The 22,046-nt window shown below is 46.1% G+C and overlaps 1 protein-coding gene across 2 annotated transcripts in view; it reads left to right on the top strand.

Annotated features, from left to right (window-relative positions):
• Window positions 1-1,745: 1,745 nt before the first annotated feature.
• ADAMTS9 (ADAM metallopeptidase with thrombospondin type 1 motif 9) overlaps window positions 1,746-22,046 on the top strand; it is an 80,842-nt gene continuing 60,541 nt past the window's right edge. Inside the window, exons 1-10 of one of the 2 annotated variants that reach the window (XM_083869128.1) lie at window positions 1,747-2,507; window positions 2,607-2,989; window positions 4,127-4,289; window positions 16,795-17,081; window positions 18,062-18,145; window positions 18,248-18,369; window positions 18,734-18,774; window positions 18,897-19,002; window positions 20,890-21,036; window positions 21,887-22,028. In XM_083869128.1, the coding sequence (XP_083725254.1) occupies window positions 2,414-2,507; window positions 2,607-2,989; window positions 4,127-4,289; window positions 16,795-17,081; window positions 18,062-18,145; window positions 18,248-18,369; window positions 18,734-18,774; window positions 18,897-19,002; window positions 20,890-21,036; window positions 21,887-22,028 (1,569 nt within the window). In that variant the 5' untranslated portion in view covers window positions 1,747-2,413. Of the gene's footprint in view, window positions 2,990-4,126; window positions 4,290-16,794; window positions 17,082-18,061; window positions 18,146-18,247; window positions 18,370-18,733; window positions 18,775-18,896; window positions 19,003-20,889; window positions 21,037-21,886; window positions 22,029-22,046 lie in introns of both variants that reach the window. The other variant, XM_083869127.1, reaches the window with a different exon arrangement.

Raw genomic sequence — 22,046 nt, 5'->3', positions numbered from 1 at the left:
AGTCCCACGAGTTGGATCCCCTCTTCTGAATGATGGAGTTGTGTTTCTTGCCTTCCCTCAGGTTGGTGGTTTCAGAGCAGTGGGTGGGGCTGTAAGGATGCTCCACAAAACCTTGCTCCATTCAGCTCTGTGCCAAAAAGGAAAGGGTTGTACCCAACCAAGGCACAGGATATGTGCTGCCACTTCTCACCCCATGCCAGCTCCTGAGCTCTGTCAAACCTCACCCGAGAGCCAAATTAACTGGTCACCTTGTAGAAAAACTAAGGAGAAAATAAACTCCAAAGCTTTGACAGGTTTTCCTGTGACAGTGAGCTGAACAGAAGCAAGGCAGCTCTCACCAGCACCTGACATGACATGGGGAATGCTGAGGCTGAGAGTGGTGGGATGTGGGATGTTTGTGAGATGGGGATGCCCCGGGGCACTCTGCAGCCGAGATAAAGCAGACCTGTTTCCCAACACTATGCTGATCTGAGGACTGAAGGCTGCACCCCTCTTTCACAGGACACTGGCAGGACTAGCTCCACGTAAGCCTCCTCCCCTCCCCTCTGACTCAGCCCTAATGCTATGCTCAGCTTTTCACCTATCCTTCCTCAGGCAACTTGGTTCACTTTTCCTCATTCCCCCTTTGCTGATCAGCTGCTCAATATTGCTCCACACACCCGACTGGCAGCTCAGTCTCCTCCTGGCACTCCTGGGAAACGTGTCCACACCCACCTGAGTTTGGGATACAGCCTACCCTTCCTTCTCCCACCATGATTTCTGGAGCATTACACCAAGCTCAAGCACCCTGTGTGTATCTCAGTCTGTGAAGACTGAAAGCTTTGGAGTACATATGGACATTGTAGGAAGGTAGGGCTCAGGGTGCTCTGCAAGCACTGCAGCTTAGAGAGATATGGGTGAGTTATGGTAAGTATCCGAGATTTAAATTAAACCTGGTTTATAAGTGTGGGCACAATGCCATGCAGGGAGGTTATGTGCCATTACACCTTGCCCCAAGGGCGTGCTGAATTGGGTCTCCACAGTCCTGGAGATTCCTGCACTGCTGAGGCTCTGCCTTCCAGCCTTGCAGCTCTGGTCAGCCAGTCACAGGGTTGAGGATGCACAGCTTTGCAGGTGATGCTTTACTTACTCTGGCTTTTATATTCATCATACAAAATTAATAATTGACTCCTAATAGTTGAGGTTTGTAGGACTTCGCCAGTTGTTTTGAAGAGTCATGAGGTGCCATTTTACCCAGAAGTGGATTCTGAATTGATTTTTGTTTTAAAACTTTCACTTTCTGCAGCAAATACCAACATTTCTATGCCTTGTCCCAAAGCTGAGTGAAGAATGTAAAAAACTTTGACATTTTCTATGGAAGTGCAAACTGGACTTCCAAACTTCTTTTTTGCCTTGCTTACAGGATTTAAAGGTTTAAAAACCTTTTAAACCAAGGCTGGGGTTTTGATTTGAGGAAGGGGTAGCAGACAATGCTTAATTACATTTAGCTCTAAAGGATGTCTTGAATTTTTAGAGACCTTTCAAGCTGTAAAATAAAACAAAATAAACTCAGATAAGGATATAATCTTCCTTCTTGCTCAGGATGCCTGAAAAGTGTACAACACAAATCTAATCCTGAACAAAAGTTGCTTGAATTGCCTCTTATTCTGCATTTCTCAGAATAAAACAACTGCTAGAAGAAGTGCCACACGGGATTCTCCAATTGCTGGTCCACTTCTTCAAGCTGCCTTAAAAAAGAAACAGAACAATGGAAAACGTTAATTATGTAAGGAAACTCAGCTCTCCTCTCAGTGAGTGACAAAGTGGCCCATCCCGGGGGTAGCTCTGCCCGGGCTACTACGGGACTTTAAAGCCTTTTGGAAGGACCCGGCGACTCTCAGACTCCCCTCGCCCACTCCGTCCAGCTCTAGCGTCGGATTTTAAGGAAAACCTGGCACTTCGGCGTTCGCCGGCAATGAGAAAAGTAAGTGACACACTGGAAGGAGTGGAGAGCGGAGGGCGGGCTTTCTCCTGCTTGCACGCCCCTTATTTAAACTGAGTCCCGACAGCTCTCGTCCACCACCCCGACGGGGGGAGAGGCGGAAAGCGAGGGAGAGCCAGCAGGCGAACAGGCGGGCAGGCGAACAGGCGGGCGGGCGGGCGGGCGGCTCCCCCGTCCCGGCCCGTCGGTCCCGACCCCGGCCCGTCCGCCCCCCGCGCACCATGCGCGGCCCCCGGCGCCGCCGGCCCGCCCGCCCCTAACGCCACCCGGCTCCTGCGCCTTCCCGCGGCAGCGCTCCGGGGGCCGGCAAGGGGGCCGCTAGGAAGAAGAGAGGAAAAAAAAAAAATCTGAAAGAGGGAAAGGGAGGAATAAAGGAGGAGAAGAAGAGGAGGCGGGGAAGGCTGCGCTCCTCCGAGGACAGCGCGCAGCACCATGCAGCTGGCGCCGCTGGCGCTGGCACTCACCACGCTCTTCATTGACGGCTTGAGGACGGGAGCGAGGAGGCAGAAGCTGCACCCCAGGCAAGGTAAGGGGGCGCTCGGGGAGGGGCGCGGGGAGCGCTGCGCTGCCGCCCCCCGGGGCTCGGCCGCCTCACTCAGCGGCATCTGCCTCTGTCCCCCCGCAGCTCAGCTGCTGGAGAAGCTCAGCGAGTACGAGATCGTGACTCCTACCCGAGTGAATGAGTTCGGTGAGCCCTTCCCCACCGATGTCCACTTCAGGCGGCGCCGGCGGAGCACCAGCGCTGCCCCCGACGCCTGGACGGCCGCCGCCTCCCCGAAGGCACACTACAGGCTGTCCGCCTTCGGGCAGCAGTTCTTCTTCAACCTGACGGCCAACTCGGCCTTCATCGCCCCGCTCTTCACCGTCAGCCTCCTGGGCGAGCCCGCCGCGGAGCAGCGGCGCCTGTACGCCGAGGCGGCGGACGCCGACGTGAAGCACTGCTTCTACCGGGGGCACGTCAACGCCCGCCCTCGGCTCACCGCCGTTATCAGCCTCTGCTCCGGGATGGTGAGACCCCCGGCCCGCGGGAAGGCCAGCAGCGGGAGCCGGAGGAGGAGGAGGAGGAGCGGGAGGAGGAGAGGGAGGGCGGGCCGGGGAGCGATGGGGCCGCCCCTTCCCGTCACTGCGCGGGCGGGTCCGGCTCCCCCGGCACGGGGTTCTCGTTCTCCGCTCTTCATCGGTCCGGTTACGGGTGCGCCGCTCCTGCTCCGCGGGTTTGGGGGAAGAATGCCGCCCACCCGGTCACAGATCCCCGTCTGCCCCCGGGATGCTGCGGTGCCCGTGGCTGCGGGCTCGCCACCAGCGCTGGCCCCGGAGCCGCCCAGCACCCCGGAGCAGGGGCATGTCCCGGTCCCTGGTACCCCAGCTAGGTGCCCTTCGGTGCGGGGATGTTGTTGGCACCGGGATGAGCAGAAGGTCCTAAAAGGGCTGTTCCTTCTATCTGCCCTGGTCTTTCAGTTCCACGGGTGCCAATCCCGGGGTGTCCCCGGAGGTTTGTGCTGGCTTCATTTAGTCCAGGAGCTCCTCTGGGTGCATGTGTTCACCTAGGCTTGTGTGCGTGGCCTCCCTCCCAGGTACTGGCCATGGATCCCAGTATGGGGTGGCTGCAGAATGTTTTGTCTTGGATATTTTTATGTCTTTCCACCAAGTATCTGCATTCATAGTTGTGTGCAACTAAGAGTGTTGATGTCTTCTCATAAGCAGGGATTTCACTAGCTGGACACCTTCCTCTGGTCCTTATATGAGGGTTAAAAGCCTGTCTCAGGGAGATGTGCTGTGTGAAACCAGCACATGATTGGGTTGCACTGGGCCTCCAGCACACAGCAGCACCATCACCCTTTGGGCAGGACTGGCTTGGTAAACGTCACTGGCATAAGGACAGGGTCTGGCAGACATGCCCCTCTCATGCTCCCTGCCTGTGAGTTTGTAATTAGCCCTCTGTAACATCCAGTGGGATGTCTGTGCAGCCCAGGGTGGGTGCAAACAATGTGACTGAAGCTGGAGCTCCAGCTGGTGCCTTCACAGGGGTTACCACAGAAGTGGGCACACCTCCCTCATGAACTGCTTGCTTGGTGGGGTAGTGCTGCTGGGTGGCTTGTCATCACCTAGAGCTGACCTCCTGCTCCTCTCTCTGGTCCCTCTCAGCTAGGCACATTCAAGTCTGATGATGGGGACTATTTTGTAGAGCCACTCCTATCGCTTGAGGAACAGGAGTATGAAGAAGAGCACAATAAACCACATCTTGTCTACCGACACCGGACACCTCCAAACAACTCCTCAGAGGACAGGCAGACTTGCAATACTCCAGGTACACATTTTGTTACTGCCTTGAATGACTTGATACTTGGAAGTGCTATTTGCAGTTAAAAAGCAGTAGGTTTGTGTGGGAAAGAAGGGATGTGGAGTTGAGGGACCCCTCTAGAAGTGATGCTGTGGGTGCTAGGACTGGGCTTGTGGTGGTAACTCTGTCCTGGAGAGATGTGGTGCACTTGTGCTTTCTAGGAATTGGTTTTAAGGAAGTTGCAGTCAGAAAAATGTTGCAGTTTCCTGTTGATTCCTGATATAAAGCTGGCAATAGAGCTTTTGGCCTGTCTTGCCTTAAGTATTCTGTGAGCCCTTAAATTTGTTTTGTATTCTCTCCTACATGTAATTCCCAACCATCCTAATCTTATATACTCTGTCTGATACTCTGTCCTTTAAATGACATCCTTCTGTCTTGGTCTTGCTGTGCTCCTGGTCTTCCCTCCCTAATTCTGACTGTGAGTTGCCACATCTTACTTCTTTCTAGTGGAAATGAGGAGGTCCTAACACCAATCCTAACAGTTCTCTTTGTAATCACTTTTCCATGGTTCATTTTCAAAGGCTTTTTTTTCCTCATGGCCCTTCCTCCACGAGCACCATCTCCCTGACCTCCTCACTCCCTCTTTCTAGTCCTTGCACATATGAAAGAGCACAAGCCTTTTTCTCTCCCCCTCCATGTGCCTTGATGAGCAATAGCCTTGCTTCTACTGTCCCATTATCTGCAGTGGCCTCCTGCTGCTCTCTGCTTCCTTGACTTCCTGATGTTCACAACTAATCCTCCTCTTTGGCAGAAAATACCTAAATTTTCTCTGAAGAAGCTTATTCCTTCAGACTCCTGTTTCACCTGCTGTTTTGCCCTCCTCCTTTGGCCTGCAGCTAGATCTACAGGAACTTTAAAGCCTAAACAGTATAGACCTTGACTGAGTTTTCTTGTGGGCTGCAAGGTGCTCATGTGCTGCAAAGTAGGTGGAGTTGGTCAGGAAGTAGTGGTACCACTGGAGGATCAGTATGGTGCCCAAATTAGGCTGCACTTAGCACACATTACTTGTTTGGCACCCTTGACTGTGGGTCCTGGATGTGCTGTTGAGCTGTCAGTCTGTTCAGCTTGCATTGATCATGCTAAGTCCAAAGATGCTCTGATACTCTGTGACTAGCCAGAGCAACATGTGTTTCTTCTAGAAGACATGTGAATCCACCTCCACATGCAAACGTGTGTGCCAGGGGTACAGTGGCACGTCTCACAAGGCTGTCATTGTTTGTTCTTCCAAGGGTTGCTGCTGGAATATGCCATTCTGGTTTCTCTCTTCCAGCTGTTTCTGCTCCCTTCTTTGAGATCAGATGCAGGAGACTCAGAACAGTTGGAAAGAAACACGGAATCTGGCACATTGCATCAGTAACCCTTGGAGGAATGGAGCAGCAGATCACAGGACTCATTGAATCAAAGGTAGCTGGGAGGGCTCTGAATTTTGCTTTTGGACTTGACTCTGTGCTGCTGTAACAGATGCTGTATTTCACCCCATTGTATCATAGTTCCCATTTAGGATATTTTTTTTCTGTACTGTAATTCTCAAGAATCACCCCATCTGTGATTTTACCAATGTGGTGTATATCTCTTCCTCCTTTGTTCCAATATGCTTTGCTTATTACTTGTCTTTGTTTTCTTGCTCTTCTTAGTTGCTTCATGTAGTGGAGAGAGGAGTTCTCACATCTTAAGTGTTCCAGATAGGCATGAGAGTCTTATTTGTCTTCCTGTCCTCTTTCCCTCCATCTCTGCCTCTTTACCATCTCTCCTTTTAGTCATTGTCCAAGCTTTTGAAAGGGAATGATGCTATGGCTGTATGTGTGTGGTGAACAAGTCTTGGTATTTCATTTAAGCAGCATGTTCAGAGCAACTTGGGCAGTGCTGAACCTTGGCATCCTACCTGAGGTTACATCTGGTGAGAGAAGGTGTCTCACATGTCTTTGCAGCAGAGGTGAACATCCAAAATCTGGCAGCACTCACTGTTTTAGACAAGGTATATCTCTCACTCCTGCCAAAGAAGAATGGTTTCATGAAAGTTGGGGAGTTAGTCATGGTTGTAGGGTGTTATGTGAATCCAGTCTTTTGTCAGAAGAACATGTGGAACAGTGCATTTGCTTTGCAGGCTTCTGGGGGGGTTGGAAATTTGCTCAAAGAGGAAATTCGTGTGAGGGAAATCTAAGGTACCCACCCTGAGGTGAGCAAGGGACCCTATGTTGCCAGGCAGTGGTGCTATTAAGAATGACTTTCTGATAGTCATCTTCCTGGAAATGATTAATAAGCAACATACTGGTGTGCCCTTGCCATAATGATGTAATTTTAGATTTCTTTAGGTATTCAGGAAAGTTTCCCTTGTGAATTGACTAACAGATTGAGTAAAAGCTTTCATTTGCTGCAGTCTCTCTGGTCATACTTTTAGTTTTCAGCATCCTGAGGTCAGCTTAGAAAACCAGTTATTCACTTTTGTTAAGTTTCAGTTAGCAGTTTCTGATAACAGTTTTAGGTCCTCTGACATAAAAGATACTCTGCAGGTGTTCTGGAAAAAGATCTTTTTCCTCTGAACACTGATGGATATCAAATGGAAGCTGTGCTCTGCAGATGAACTTTCATAGCACAGCTCTGGGGTCTCTGGCAATGCATTTCAGCCGTCTGGCATACAGCTCAGCTGCTGCAACAAAAACTTTGGACAGAGTTTTCCTTGGGGTAACAGGTTAATGTAGTTTCAGTCGTAGGAAATGGTGCATTTTCCTCTCCTTCTTTTCTTCTAGTTAGTGCCGTGAATCAGTTTGTCATCTGGCCGGGAATCTGGCAGAATAATTAGTTGTGTTTTACTGAATAGCCCTGACGGGATGAGGACTTGGCCAGGCCGACAGCATGATGTCACTATAGGTGCAGCACCACTACCACCCATTGCTTCAGGATAGGAAGCTCTTCCGACCCAATTATTAAATATCCGCTTTTTTGAGGTGGAGGAGGAAGAGAAAGAAATTGCGATCCTAAAAAAAGAAAAAAAGGAAGTGGCTCATTGCAAAGCTGAAGAGCGCAGCTTTCCTGCACCCCATGGAGGAACAACCTGACTTCAGTGATAAAGGCGTGGAGCTGCATCCTGCATCTGTGTGCAGCCACCATTATGAGGCCAGCAGCACCTCCCCAAGCCCCCATCCAATGGGACCTTCTGCCAGGAGCAGACCCATGAGCTCTTTCTATGTGAAACCCTCAAGATTTGGTCTTGCAGAGAGACATCCAGCTCCAGATGCCAATAGGACACCGCCTTTGGTCATCACTTAAATAAACCACTTCAGGCCACTTCTTGCTCTGGGTCTTATGTCGATTTCTGCTGCTTCTCCTTTCTATCATATTTCCCATGTATTTTGTCACTGATGTGTGTATATATGTGTCTGTATGTATATTTTGGTTGTTGAGTTCTCTGGAGCTCTTCTCTTTCAGTTTTGTTGAGGTCTGTGATAGCTTTAGCCTTTTACTGAACCTTGTCAATCATTCTGCCTGTTGGCCACCCCTTGTTCTGAGACAGATGTGGCCTCCACCTGCCTGGTTGCACTGAGCCACAATTCCCCTGTGTGAGTGAGTATAATTGCAAGTATTGTGCCCTTTCATTGCCCCACTTCTGTTGCCTACCCAGTTCTTGCTGCAAACTTAGCAAATTCTATGCAGCTTTTACTGTGACCCTGATGCAGGACTCCTGACTAAACTTTTTGAGGTAGCTCCTTCTCTGTACCCACTGCCTTCATTTGGCTGATGTGCACTTCCAATTTCCATTCCAGCTTCATTAGGTAAATATGTCTCTGTTCTTGCCTCATTTCTCATAATTCTTTTATAGTCAAGACCTGTCTAGGGCTGAGATGAATAAAACAATGACTGATTGTATAATAAGTGTGAGCTGCTCCCTCGCTGCTGGTCAGCTGTGCCCATCCTGAGGCTGACATTGGACCTGGGTTCTGGGGCTGCATGTGAGGATCTTGCACAAAGTCCTCCCTCCTTAACTGAGAGCATTTAAAGCAGGAATATCCACCATGGGCAAAACTCCTAATGCAGAAGCAGCAATAACACTCTGATGGTGCCAAACTAGTAGGAAGACGATTAGAGCTGTTCCTGTTTCTGGAGGGGAGCCAAGGGGCTGCAGCCAGCAAAGAGGCCTTCCAGCAGTTTGTGCTGAGGTGGTGAGGTTTTGGAAGCAGGCTCAGATGAGTGCAGGACAGAGCAGGTCTTACCTGCACCGTGCTGACTGTGCCCCCACCCACTGCTGGCAGAGGTGGAAAAGCTGCTTTCCAAAATCTACCAAGTATTATCAGCACAGATGGCTGTGGGACACAACCTGCAGGCTTAGCACATCCCAGTACCTGCCAGAAATGGATGCAAAAGGTCTTAAATTTGCTGATATTTCATTGGGTGTTACAGCAGTTTGACTACTGAAGAGTACATGTGTGGCCAGGCACAGTGGCTCCACAAAGGGAAGCCCCATGTGGTCCAGGTCAGGAGGAGAGAAGCTCTGTGTCTAAGTTGTGCTGGGAAAGGTCCTGTAAAAAGCACAGGAGAAACCAGAAGCATGAACCAAGTCTTGTAATGCTGAGCTAGCATTACACAGGCATACTCAGTAATATGTCACTGATTTTTCAGTTGCATTGATGAGTAATTTGTAATAGATTACCCTTTCATGGTAACTGTAACAACCTTTCCCACTGAAATTGACACTGGGGAACTACCAGAGCGGAGGAGTGCTGCCCTTGAGTGCCTTGAGCAAGCAGATGCCCAGTGCTGCCAGCTCAATGACTGTGATCTTGTTTCTGCAGGATAATTAACACCAGCCTGCTCTCCTGATGCCAGCCAGCTGCATGGGAAGTCACTGGTGAACCCATGGCACAAGCAGGAGAGGGTCCTGTCACCGTGTTCCCATGTGCTTGGAAGAGGTGGTCAGGTTGAGGTTGCCAGAATAGGGATTTGTTAGTGTGTTATCAGTGCCATGACCAGGGAGGAGACCTGGGGAGGGATTTGTGGGGGATCTGGTACTGTGGCTAAAGCCTGACTTTGTAGTGTGGTCTTTCATTGGTGCAGGGAGGAGATGAGCTGTTGTTCCTGCTGGAGCTGTGATTCAAGGTGTATTTGTAGTGTTACAATTGGCAGTGAAGTGGCATGGGGCCAATGATGGAAAATTTCCTGCTCTTTCTACAGACCCTTTGTATATGTTGTCCTTACTTTATAGCAGTTTTGAGGCAGAAACTTTAATTCCTTTTCCACAGGACTCAATGTTTGTACTCTTGTGAGTGGTCTATGATGAAATCCCAGATCCTTTGCACTTGGGTTGTTGGTCTAGAGCCCTTTAGTATTTTTGCTATTTCTTTTGGAACTCTGTCTTGCTTCCAACTGTGTCCTTTTTTTTTTTTTTTTTTTCCATTTGGTATGGTGGGGTTTTTTTGTTTTGTTTTGTTTTGTTTTCAACTCATTCATCCAGCAGAATTTTGCATTCTAGGTGTCTGGTTTCCAGGCAGGTCTTCAGGCAAATTCTGTACTGCTGACTGTCACGTAAACTCAGGGTTGCAGGAGATCTGCAGGGAGGTTTTCTTAAGCCTTTACTTCCAGGTTGAGCAATCCTTGAGCTCTTTCAAGAGTCTGTTTAAGCTGTCAGCTTTGCTTTTGGCCTCAGGGTAAATCACTGATTTTGTTCTTTTCCTCAGAAAAGTTTCTTATCTTAAAGAAGTGGATTGTAATTTTTAGTCAAGTAGTAATTAATTCAGGTTTCCTTCCCTCCCAGAATACAGAGGAGAATTACATCACAACTCCCATATGCTAATGTAATTAATTCTATTTCTGCCTCCCTGTTGAGGTAACAGCATAGTAAGAGCCAACTGGTTTTTGGTCAGATGGACCTGGGAGGTCAAGCATAAGCTTTTGCCATGCTGAGCTGGGGAAGGGATCAGTGTGTAATGTTTGAGGTATCTTGTGATGTTGGCAAGTGAAATAAGGTAATAAAAAACATTGATCACAGTCAATGATATAGATCCCATAAATAGTTTTGGTTTAAGATTTCTCAGTGTGAGTTATAAGTAAGGTGCATGCATTTTATTGTTACTCTTAGTATTGAAAATGTATCAGTCATCCATCTGGCACCCTAGAGGTGTAAAACTTAAGACTGTGACTAAACAAATTATTGTTGATTGGTTATTGTTCTGCAATTTCAACATGGTAAGTGGACAGAGTTAAAATATTCTCCTGGAATCAAAATGGAGGTATTTTTACCTCATTTGTGTGGACATCCACTGAAGGACAGGTGGGAGAAGCAGGGGAGGGATCACTTTAGTGCTTTCTGTCTGTTCCCTATGGCATATACTACTGAAAATAAACAGGCAGACTATTCTGTGACTTCTTTTCCCATATGCCTATAATGTCATTATCAACATCCCTGTGGCCAATTGCTGGACTTTTTTTTTTTTCTAATGGGATATTTTGTCTTTTCTTTTACTGACTCTCAGTACAAAGCTGTGGTGGCCTCAGTGTTGGCATGGTACCTCAGAGCTGTCACTAGACACAAGTGTGAAACACAAGTTGGTGTACTTGTAACTGTTGTGCATTGGAAGTTGCCTGAAGAGCACGTGTGGGAGTTCTGTAAGATGATCTTGAATAATTTTCTGCCACATGTTCAGCTCATGTGTATCTCCTTTCTTAAAGAGGCAATTTATTGTTTAGTTCATTAATCTACTTTCTGTCTACTGTGCAAAATTGATAGCTTTCACTTGCAACTTTTTCCCTTAGGCAGAAAAATAATCTTTTAGGCTGGAATGCATTCTGATATTCATCACCAGGAAAGAAAACATCTAGAGTATGTGTGGTCTTTAGTGTTAGCATGGTATAAAACAGAGAATGTTTTATTACTAAGAGAAGTTGATTGCTGCACACTGCAAGTCCATGGTTCTCAGCATTCTGGTTCAAGCAGTGAGAAGAAAGCAAGGGTCACCCTGACAGACCTGACAGGGTTCAGCATCACCTTGAGCTTTGGCACCTCCAGGTCTCTATAGTCACAGACACAGGATGCAGTCAGTGAATTGGGGTAGAACTGTTGGGTTTTTCATCAACAGTGTTTCATGCCAGTCTGAGCTGCTCATGGCTTTATAGCTTTGCTTTTTGGCCTTAATAATTTCACATACTGCAAACACAAATTCCAGGCTCTGGGCTTGACATGTGGGACTGACTTCAGCAGCAGGAGCTCCTGGACCTGGACCTGTCTGTGGATCTGAACATTGCTCCAGCTGGATATTTAGGAAACCACTTTAGTAAAGTGTGTGTGCAAAGTTAAAAGCAGAGGAAAGTGAAAAATTTAAGAACCAGGTGTGCCTTGGTCCTGAGGGCTTATGGTCCATTCATGCAAGTATTTTTCCTAGTAGCAAAGAAAAGTTCTTTATAGAAGCCCAAGATTTTGATTCTCTTGTAACAGTTTGGGAGGAAACTATCCTAAGCCCAGGATAGTTTCTTAATTCAAAGGGAAGTGTGAGTAACATGAGCAAATCAAAGCTTTCTTCCTTTGTATTGCTCTAAGAGTGACATTTGTGAAAGTGCTGATATTTTACTGCATTTTCAATAATTCCAACCATAAAAGTTTGATCTATGCAACTTTGGCTAGCTCTTGCTGCTGAAGGTTGAAACCCCAGTTGATGTCAGCTCAGTGGGCTCAGATTAGTTTGCAGTAGAACACTTTCTCATTTTGCACATTTGGAAAATCAAGCAAACTTTCATTTCCATTCTTAATGCAGAATATCTTTCTCTTTGGATCCCAGCTGGCCCAGATCCTTCATTCCCCTTCCAATGTAGCTAATAGATCTCACCTCTATTAATAAAACCTCTTTTCCCTTCCCAGCTATAGCAGCAACTCTGGTTGCACAGTCAAGGAGCTATCCAGAGGGAAGGCAGGATTAGTCCTCTGTGTGGTACAGGGCAAGGCAGTGGCTGGTCCCCCATTATGTTTCCATCCCTGGTTCTTGTCCAAGCAGGGCGTGAAGGACACACCTTCTCTGCTGGCAGAGGAAATGTGTTCAGCTCTGGGTTATGCTGACCACAACAGCACCCCACAGTAACAGTGGTGAGAATTCGGGCTTGTGCAAATCCATCTGAGATACATTTGTAGATGTATAGGAATATAAATAGAGAAATAAAACATCTTGATGTAGAATAAATACGGACCCAGGGCTAGAAAAAAATCTTTTGTCCAGCTTAGGACCTGTTTGTGTCCTGAACAGGAGCCAATTTCCATTCCATTTCTTGGCAAGAAGAGCCTAAAAATGTGGTTTGATTTCAGCCAGTCTGATCTCTGCATGAAGGCAAATCCATTTACCTCTCTCCTCTGTTTCCCAGGCGATTGCAGTCCCTTGGGTGGCTGCTGTTGTACCAGCTACAGCAGCAAATCCAGCCAGGCAGCTGGAGCTGGAGCTTGTACTGAAGTTTTTTTCCAGGGTTTACTCCTGTGGAGTTGAGGGAGACAGGTCACATACTGACTGACTGCCTGAGGGGAGCTCAGCTGAATTGTGGTCTGGTTTATGGAGGTGTGCAATAAATAATTAACTTCCAAATGATAGTTTTATTATCTGTGCAACTGGATCAGAGCAGGGCTACAAGTGACGTGGGCCAACTGCTGAGTGCCAAACTTTGTTAAAAATCCTGGGTCACATATTCAGAAAAGTTATGATAATAAGTTGGTTTGAAAGGATCACACTTTTTTCCTAGCAGAGAGATGTTTTTAGCTCAAGAATTTCTTCTCTCCTTCTCTTGCTATCTCTTTCTGTGTGGTTTGTTGGTTTTTTTTTTTCACTGCTATGTGCAGCCCTTATGAACTTGGAGCTGAACTGGAATTGCTTGAATTGTTATGTCTTACTTAATTGTGCAAATTGCTTTCTATTCCAAGGACTAGTTAATCTAGAAATGGAAAGGATTAGGACTGTTGGGATAAGTGAGCATTCCATCTTTTAGTATTTGGGTTTAGTATAACAATAGCACTATGTCAAAAGCAGATCCTGGCTCTGCCCTGTCACCTTTTATGCAGGCAAAGTATTCACACAGGACCTGAGTCTTCCCTGCCCTCTTTCTTGTGATAGATCCAAAGTACATTAACCAGCAGGAAGCATCCATAAATCAGCTGAATGGGTTCTGGGCTGAGGCTTCTTGCCCAAGCAAAGATAAATTGCATTAGTGGAAAGATGCCATCAGGAAGCAATACCCTTTCACAGGACTGGGTCTCCTTTGTAAGTCCCACATTACAGAGAAGAAACCAAATAGAAAAAAAATTAAGATAAACTACCAGGTCTGTATAAAGACAGTGAAAATAGCATAGATTGCCTTAGTAAAGTATGCAGTAAAATGGATATTTTTCTTGCCTTTATCTGCCTCTCAAATGAATATGAACTGTTGAATCAGTGCATGGGCTCGCCTGATACTTGAATTATTGATCTGTAGTTTGTGTGGTTTTAAAGGGTTTGTCTACTCACTGGAGTTTGGTTTTTCTACAAGTTAAAATAAATAAATAAATAAATAAATAAATAAATAAATAAAACCACAAGTTTTGTTTCTTAAACCCATCCAGTTACTATCACATGTAAGTATATGTGTTTCAGGTCATTGCAAAGATTCAGGGCATGCCAAGCAAACCATTTTTCTTTCAGATTTCTGTTACTATGTTAACACAATAGAAAAAAAAAAAAAAGGAAAATAAAATGGGGAAATATCACGCCCTTTTCTGGTGTTATGTGTGTCAGTAGGAAGCTGGTGCTGCAAAATCACAGTTTTGTGTAATGTGAGAGATTTTTCCCTTCTGCCTGATGGAAGGGCAACACGTTGCACCATTCAGTGAGAGCACTGCTGTGGTGAGCATTGTAATGGAGCAGGATATCAACAGAATCAGGCACACAGAGTTCCTGGCAGTGCCTGTATGCAGCTCCCATTAATGTGGGCAAGGTTTCACAGATGGGTTCAGAGCAGTGCACAGCCATTAGCATTTCATTTTTTACAGGTGAGTGCACACTATCTACATGCAAGAAAGATGGGTGGAGATAACAGTTCACTACTAGCAAAGTCCAGGAGTGGCTTTCCATGCAGTGCTTCCCTGTCACTGGTGCCTGGTTTTTCAGTAACCAGGCTGACAAATACAGATCACCCAATATGTGACCTATCCAAATAGGACACTGCAAGTGTTGGAGTGACTTTGTGCATGGAAATAATTCAGTTGTTTTGGCAGTGATGATGTGTCTGACTTAATTTTTGTGCTGGATGGGGAAAGAACACTGATACTATACCAACACTTTGGCAGCATTAGGTTAATGATTGGACTTGATGATCTTAAGTATCTTTTCCACCCTAAATGATTCTGTGATTCTGTGCCAGATCTCTGCACAAAAAAGAAAGTTGTTTTTCCTCTGTGCTGGGTATACCTGGCTGTGTTGGGCTGTGATTCCCCTGCATGATCAGGGGGCAGGTTAGGGCTCTCAGAACAAGATGTGGAATTTCATGGGATACTCTCTGGGTTTTGGATGGGTTTGTGGGAGGGTTTTTTAGTGTGTGACACCAGCTGCAGGATTTCAGTGCAACCCCAGTGAATATCACTTAATTTCTTTGGTACACCTTCTGTGTGATGGGTGTCTTCTAAGATAAGTGTCTTTGCAATTCCCTCTTTTTTTGCCATCTAACTTCCCTCTGCCTGGATGGTTGGAGGAGAAGGCACCTGAGCCTCATGGTCCCACCTGGGGCCCTCCAGAGCTCTGCCTTTGCTCTGCAGCCTTGTCTTCAGCCTCGCTCAAGCCCTGTTGAGCATCACCCCATCCTTAACACATTTTTCCTTGGGCACTTGCTCCTTTTGGAAGTTAGTTATTTAAAGGGAAATTTGAGTGGCAGGCTGAGGGTGCAGAGAGGAGAGGAGCTGGCTGAAGGGCTGGTGTTAGCACTTTCTCCTCAGTCTGGTCCTCTCCTCACCTTTAAGTTATTTGTATGCATAGTTGGCTCCCCAAGCTGATTGGCAGTGAATGGGTTGGGATAATGTCATGGTTGCCCACGAAGCAGTGCCAGCATGAGAGCACAACCTTGCCAACACAAGGGCATTGATTAGAGCAGAGGAACTAGGGCAATCCAATTATAACCACAAATGCCATTGGCTTTCTCGAATTCTTACTCAAATAACTGCAGACTCTCTGCTGTATTAAGGTGGTCTGGAGTATATCAAGAAAGGGGAATTTAGAGGGCTTAGGTAGTGCAGAGTAGACAGGATTTAATTCTTAGCTACTCTTTTGCCTACTTACACATAGGGCAAAAGGGTAGTATTTTTCAGATAGGTAAAAGCTGGCTGATCCTCTTTGCTTGCCTTGATACTGCAGAACGTATTTCTTTTTTTGGAAATTATTACAAATATTCCTAAAAGGAAACTACACAGGAAAAATAACTTGGACCTTTCCTATCATTTCAATCTTGTTTGAGCATTGAATATTCCTTTGTTCCCTAATATTATGCTTCCTCTAACCTACTCAATGGGTCAGATAAGGAAATGTGATATTTTTCACCACCATGACGAAATTAAGCTAAAGCTACAAAGAGCATGAGGGTTGTAGCCTGGAGTCGTAGATGAGTAGTTCAGATCTGGCTTTATATTAAATGCAGAAGTGAACAGTCTTTCGTGGATGAATCACATTCAATTAGCTACTTCCTATGATGAACTGATTAAAAATTAAGTGGCATCAAATAAGCCTGATTTTGCTCTTACATTTAAATAATGCTATAATTACATACTAATCAGATGGTAAATCTTAATTGTACATGTTCCATATGTTTTATATGCCTGTTCTCCCTCTTCACTTTGTCGTCTTTGTATCAGCATGGAGTATATTTTCAGGCTGCTTTTATGTTTGGCCTAATTGAATATCAAAAGCAGTATATGTGAAACTTCCTGAATTCTATTCTTTCGCCAGTGGCAGCTGTGCTATTAGATGACCTTTACCATTCCTGTAGCACAGAATAATAAAGGGAAAGGGGGAACTGAAGCCTAGGCGTGTTATTGTTAGAGACAGAAATAAATCATATATAATTGCTTTGCTGTGAAGGCCAAATCCTGCCGTCCTTCATGCCTGAGTTAGAAATACAGGATCTGGACCTTTGTTTCCTGTGATTTCCTGGCCACCTTGGACGTGCCCAGAATCCTCACGCTGCTGCTGCAGTGGCTAATTACCATTGCAGGGCTCCATCCCTCCTGTATGGGGCAGGAGGTGGGTTTGCTCCAGGGAATGTCCACCTCTAAGGGCTACTGGCTTTCCCAGGATGGCTTTAAAAATGGAGCCTTAGATGTTGGATTACATGGTGGGCTTCCACAGAGTGCTTCTGTTTCAGTTCCCTGCTTGTTTGGAGCAAGCCCACACAACTTTGTTGAGGTAATAGGTATTTTGACTTAACGTACAGGTGGTATTAATTTTATTCACTCCAGAATGTACTGTATGATTTTTCTATGTTTTGATCATAGATCATGACCACAGTCACAAAAAGAACAAGCGGAAACACTGGAGAAGGCAGTGGGCAGAGAGCAGCATATTATCTGATGTGGAGATGTTGAAACACAGCCTGGAAGTGAATTCTTTTTCTGGGGACAGCAACAAGACGGGGACCGTTGGTGAAAAGAAGAGCCACAAGCGAACGAAGCGGTTCCTGTCCTACCCACGTTTTGTGGAGGTGATGGTGGTGGCTGACAGCAGGATGGTCGCCTACCATGGTGCCAACCTGCAGCACTATGTCTTAACCCTGATGTCAATAGTAAGTGTTCAACCAGGGCGAGTAGATTCACCCACAGATCATTTCCTAGTGGTCACAGAGCCTCTCTCTGCTGTGTTCCTATGCAATGCCATCAGTTTGCCTTCCCTAGGCATGGAGATAATGCTGGGGTTACATTAAATCCATGGTAACATATGGCTGGAAAACACTGGTTGGAGTCTTCTTTCCCAGATCCGTCATGCTTCGTGATCCTTCTCACACCTGTCTTCCAGCTTTCTGAGTATCAGACACCATGAGCAATATCACTCAGGGTTGGTTGTTTAGTCCACACACTGTACTCTTTATTTAAGCCCATGTGAAATAACAGCTGAATTTGAAAGGTACTTTGGGCACTCTGCCTTCCAGGGGAATGATTCTGGTAGGTTATGCAGTTTCCTGGCTTCCCTTGGTGCTGCAAGGAGAAGGAGCCTGTGGTCACCTTGATCCTTGGCTTAGTTCCCAAGCTGGCCTTCCAGGCTGAGAACAAGCACCTTAGTACCTGCAGGTACTAGGATGCCGTAGTGCAGTTTTCACACAGGCAGTTCTGTAGATCAGAGTGACTGGCAGGGAGTATCCAACATATTTGTGTCTCTGGAGGGATGTTCATCCTGTTCGAGGGTAGAAGTGCAGAGAATATGTGGTCTGAAACTGCCCATGTCAAAATCAGGCACTTGCAAGAATAAGTTGCTTTTGACAGTCTTTGTTGGTGGTCTTTGTGTCTCAGAGCAGAATGATCCTTTAATTTGGTGACATGTGTGCTAAAGCAAAAGGAAATGTTGGGTTTCTGTGATACCAGCAGGTATTTTTCATTCTAAAATTGTGTTTCTGCCAGGAGGTCTCTCCAAGTAGCATCAGAGCACTGAGCAAGGCAGAAGAGCAGCCCAGGAGAAAAACAGTTGCAAAATGGAAATATATGTGTGTTGTTTTACTTGTTTGTTTCCTTGAATGTAAACAGTAATTCCAAATATTGCTTTTTGAAACAGGTGGCTTCTATCTACAAAGACCCAAGCATTGGAAATTTAATTAATATTGTTATTGTGAAATTGGTCGTGATACATAATGAACAGGTAATGGAAATTACTTTCTTCACCTTCTGCTTGACAATGGCATTTGCAGTGAGCATTGTCATGAATCATTAAAATACCTGCTTTCTGTGTGTTGCTTATCAGGATGGCCCTGCAATATCTTACAATGCCCAGACAACATTAAAAAACTTCTGCCAGTGGCAGCAGTCCCAAAACCACCCAGAAGGAAGTCACCTTCGGCATGATACAGCCGTGCTTGTTACCAGGTGTGGTGAATATTCTCATAAAAACTGTAGCCAGTTCTGTGTCAGGGGCCATGGGCATGTAATATATGGGAAATGTTCAGGTTTTTATGTGGATGTAATGATGTTTGTAGTTGTGGGAGCATGTGGGAGCATAACGAGATGATTTTGAGAGGTTCAAGACTGTCTAAGGTCTGCCCACGGGTTCAGCATAAGATGAAAATCTCTGACTGTGGTGGGGAGTTAGTTTGGACTCTGGATGATGTGGCAAACCAGCATGAGAAGGTCCATTGGAGGACCAAGATTTGTTTCTGCTGTTGTTACTGTGCTTGTTCCTTAACTCACTGCTGCATTAAGAATTAATGTGTCAGGTCTGTTCTGCTTTCAGGCAGGATATTTGTAGAGCGCACGAAAAGTGTGATACTCTGGGTAAGGAAAACTTTTTATTTGTTTTTTAATAACTGGTTTTTTTTAGTGACAATGTTAGTTGCCTGTGCTGAACTGTGAGTGACATTTCTTTTTCTATCATAAACCTCTCTGTTCTCTCCTAGGTCTGGCAGAGCTGGGCACGGTCTGTGACCCATACAGGAGCTGTTCAATTAGTGAAGATAACGGACTGAGCACTGCTTTCACAATAGCACATGAACTTGGCCATGTGTATGTTTTATGTAAATACATTTACATTTAAATAGCCCAATATTTATGCTAACTTTGGCTTGCCAGCCAGGCTGGGAACTGGTATTAATTATTTCAGGTGAGAACAGTATACTTGGCTAGAAGATGCACCCCTGAGGTAGATGAAACTGTTGGGTGCTTTGGAGCCTACCTGAGAGCAGCAAAAAACCAGCAGAGCCATGTTTTGGGGAGGATGAATGACGGAGTATCATAAGCACCACCTAAGCAATGACATCTTGACCAAGCCATTGGAACTAGCCAGGATTTTGGGCAGAGGTGGGAGGTGCTGGCTGCCTTGCAGGGCAAGTGATGCTGGCACATCTCTACTATCTTCTGGGACTCAAGTCTTCTCTGAGAGCAGGCCCTCAGCCTGCCACAGATTGTTCCACAGCTCTGTGTGGTGCTGGTGAAGGCAGTGCAGCAGCTGTGTGTGAAGGCAGAACTTACAACAGGGCATTTGGGAGGTGTTGAGGTGTATAAGTGAGCTTGATTCAACTCTTGAACTGTTTCACTATGAACTGCTTCTTGTGCTGCTGGACATCCCCAGAAAGAGACGCTGCCATTCCCCTCCTCCAGCGGAAATTTCTTTCAAACGATTTTTACTTTTTCCCACTACTGAGACTTTTTCTCACTGCTAAGCAGTCATGAGAAAAATAATCTTAGATCACACAGTCCTTCACCCCTGGCTACAACCTCAGGCAGCTGATTCAGTCCCAAACCACCACACGCCTGCTTTGCAGTGGAGGTCTGTAGGTGTGGGATGGATGAGTACTTGGGAACAGATCTCTCATTGTTCTAAACTGTTTTTCTTCACGGAGAGCTGGCTGAGACAGTCTATTTTTAACCACAGTAGTATTTGTTTAAATGAGACTTCCTGGCAGAAAGTCCCTAAAGTTTTGGTGTTCCCCACACCTAACCTGTGGCTAATTCCTTCACTGATGCTGCCCTAGAACTGCTGGGGGGGTTGGCAGTGCTCCTGAGCAGGAAGCGGCCCTGTGCTCTTTTTTTTCAGAGAGCAGAGTGAAAAGATGGTTTGTTGGAGGTAATCTTAATGGAATACAAACTTCCCAGCCTTGGAACACAGGATCACACCAGGTCACTTCCCCTTCCCCACTTCAAACAGCACAGCGCTTTAAGCCGCTCTGTCTCCATTAGCGAATTTACCACATTCTTCAAGGTGTCATGTGTTGCAAACTTGACTTTGGTTTCTGCTGATACCAATTCTTGCTGGCATTTTGTAAACCTGCCACATAAAGTATGGGAGCCAAGTCTATCCCTAGTGCAACTCCACTTAGGCAGCAGCGTGGCCCAAGGTATTCAACTGCTTTAGAAAATATTTTGCATCCAACACGGTATTGCCTGTGTGCATAAGGGTCTGCAGTCAGTGGGCTCAAGTCAATCCATCTCCTTCAGAATTCCCTCAGATCAACTCTTAGATCTGTGATCAGCTCCAGAGTATTTGCCATTTTTCTGAAGGAGGGGCCAGACTACAGCCTGTTTGCAGGTTAGCAGCCGTCAGCTGAAAAGGAAGCTGCAGCTGGATTTGCATCTTGCTCCAGGCTCCCTGGAGGACTTCTCTGGCTAAATATATGCAGTCATGGACTGGAGAGCTTAGCAGGGTGCTGCACAGCTTTTTCCAGATGAGTGCTAGGAACTCTGTTCATTAACACTTCTGAATTTATTATGAATATATGTGTATTAGTAGTTTTATTCCGTAATATCTTTTATTCCTAAATATCTTTCAGCAGGGTATTTAGGAAAAATTCTTGGGTTTGCTTGCATTTAGTTCACACTGTTGCCCTTGCTATGCTAAATACTTGATGTTTGCCTCTTAACTGACTCTACTTTTTGCTGCTCTTTTCCTCTTAGATTTAATATGCCACATGATGACAATCACAAGTGCAAGGAAGATGGAGGTAAAAATCAACAGCATGTCATGGCACCAACACTGAACTTCTACACCAATCCCTGGATGTGGTCGAAATGCAGTAGGAAATACATCACTGAATTTCTGGAGTAAGGCCTTGCATATGCATGTGTTGGGCTGTTTTCACATGTCCATATGTCCAATGGAGTTCTTCAGTTAATTTGGAGTCCTAGTGTGCAGCGTTTGGAGGAAATCAGAGGGATTTGTGTGTGCACACATCCTTTACATAGAGCAGGAATGCGCCCCTGGCATCCAGTCCCTGCCAGTTCAGCCTCATGATAAGCTGGCAAGGACCAGCCTCTCAATGGGGAAGAATAAGTCTTCCCCCATGGATATTGCTTTTAAGGAATGTGTGTTCTCCTCAAACCTGAAGAACGACTTTTCCAAGCCTTGTGGCCCAGATACGGAGCTGTGTTTTAGAAGGCAGATTGAATCTGCCTTTCTGCTCCACAGGTCAGGATAAAGCCCTGGCACTAATCTTTGGTGGGAACACCATTCCAGGAGCCCACGGGTCAGTTTGATGCAGTTTGCCCATTTTGCTGTGATGCCTTCCCATGTGTTGTGGTGTGCAACAGAAAGAGCCATGATGGTGTTCTGGCAAATCCAGGAGCTCAGTCCCTTGGGCAGTGCTGCTAATCAGTGATTTTTCTTTCTGAATTCTTTATAAAAATGTGCCAGTGCTTGCTCAGCAGCTAAATGCACACTCAGAAATGCTTTTGCCCTGGTAGCTGTGCTGTGGTGGATGGTTGCTGTCACAGCACAGGGGTGGTGGTGTATGGGTAAGACACCCTCCTGCTTGAGTTTGAAATAGCTATTGTAGTGCTTGTTAAATATGGCAAACGTGGTGTGCAGCTGCCCTAAGGGTAATTCAGGCAAACACAAGTGGGTTCTGATCTCACTGCCTCCTGTTTAACACCATTATTCTGATTTCTGTTGTAGCACTGGTTATGGGGAGTGTTTGCTTGATGAACCTTCATCAAGAACTTACACATTGCCTCAGCAGCTCCCAGGGCTGATTTATGACGTCAACAAACAATGTGAGTTAATTTTTGGACCCGGATCCCAAGTGTGCCCCTATATGGTAAGTGAAATTTCACAC

Source organism: Zosterops lateralis (assembly GCF_965231275.1).
Source record: "Zosterops lateralis genome assembly, chromosome: 11".
Classification (NCBI taxonomy): domain Eukaryota; kingdom Metazoa; phylum Chordata; class Aves; order Passeriformes; family Zosteropidae; genus Zosterops; species Zosterops lateralis.
This window is presented reverse-complemented; position numbering and strand designations above follow the sequence as displayed.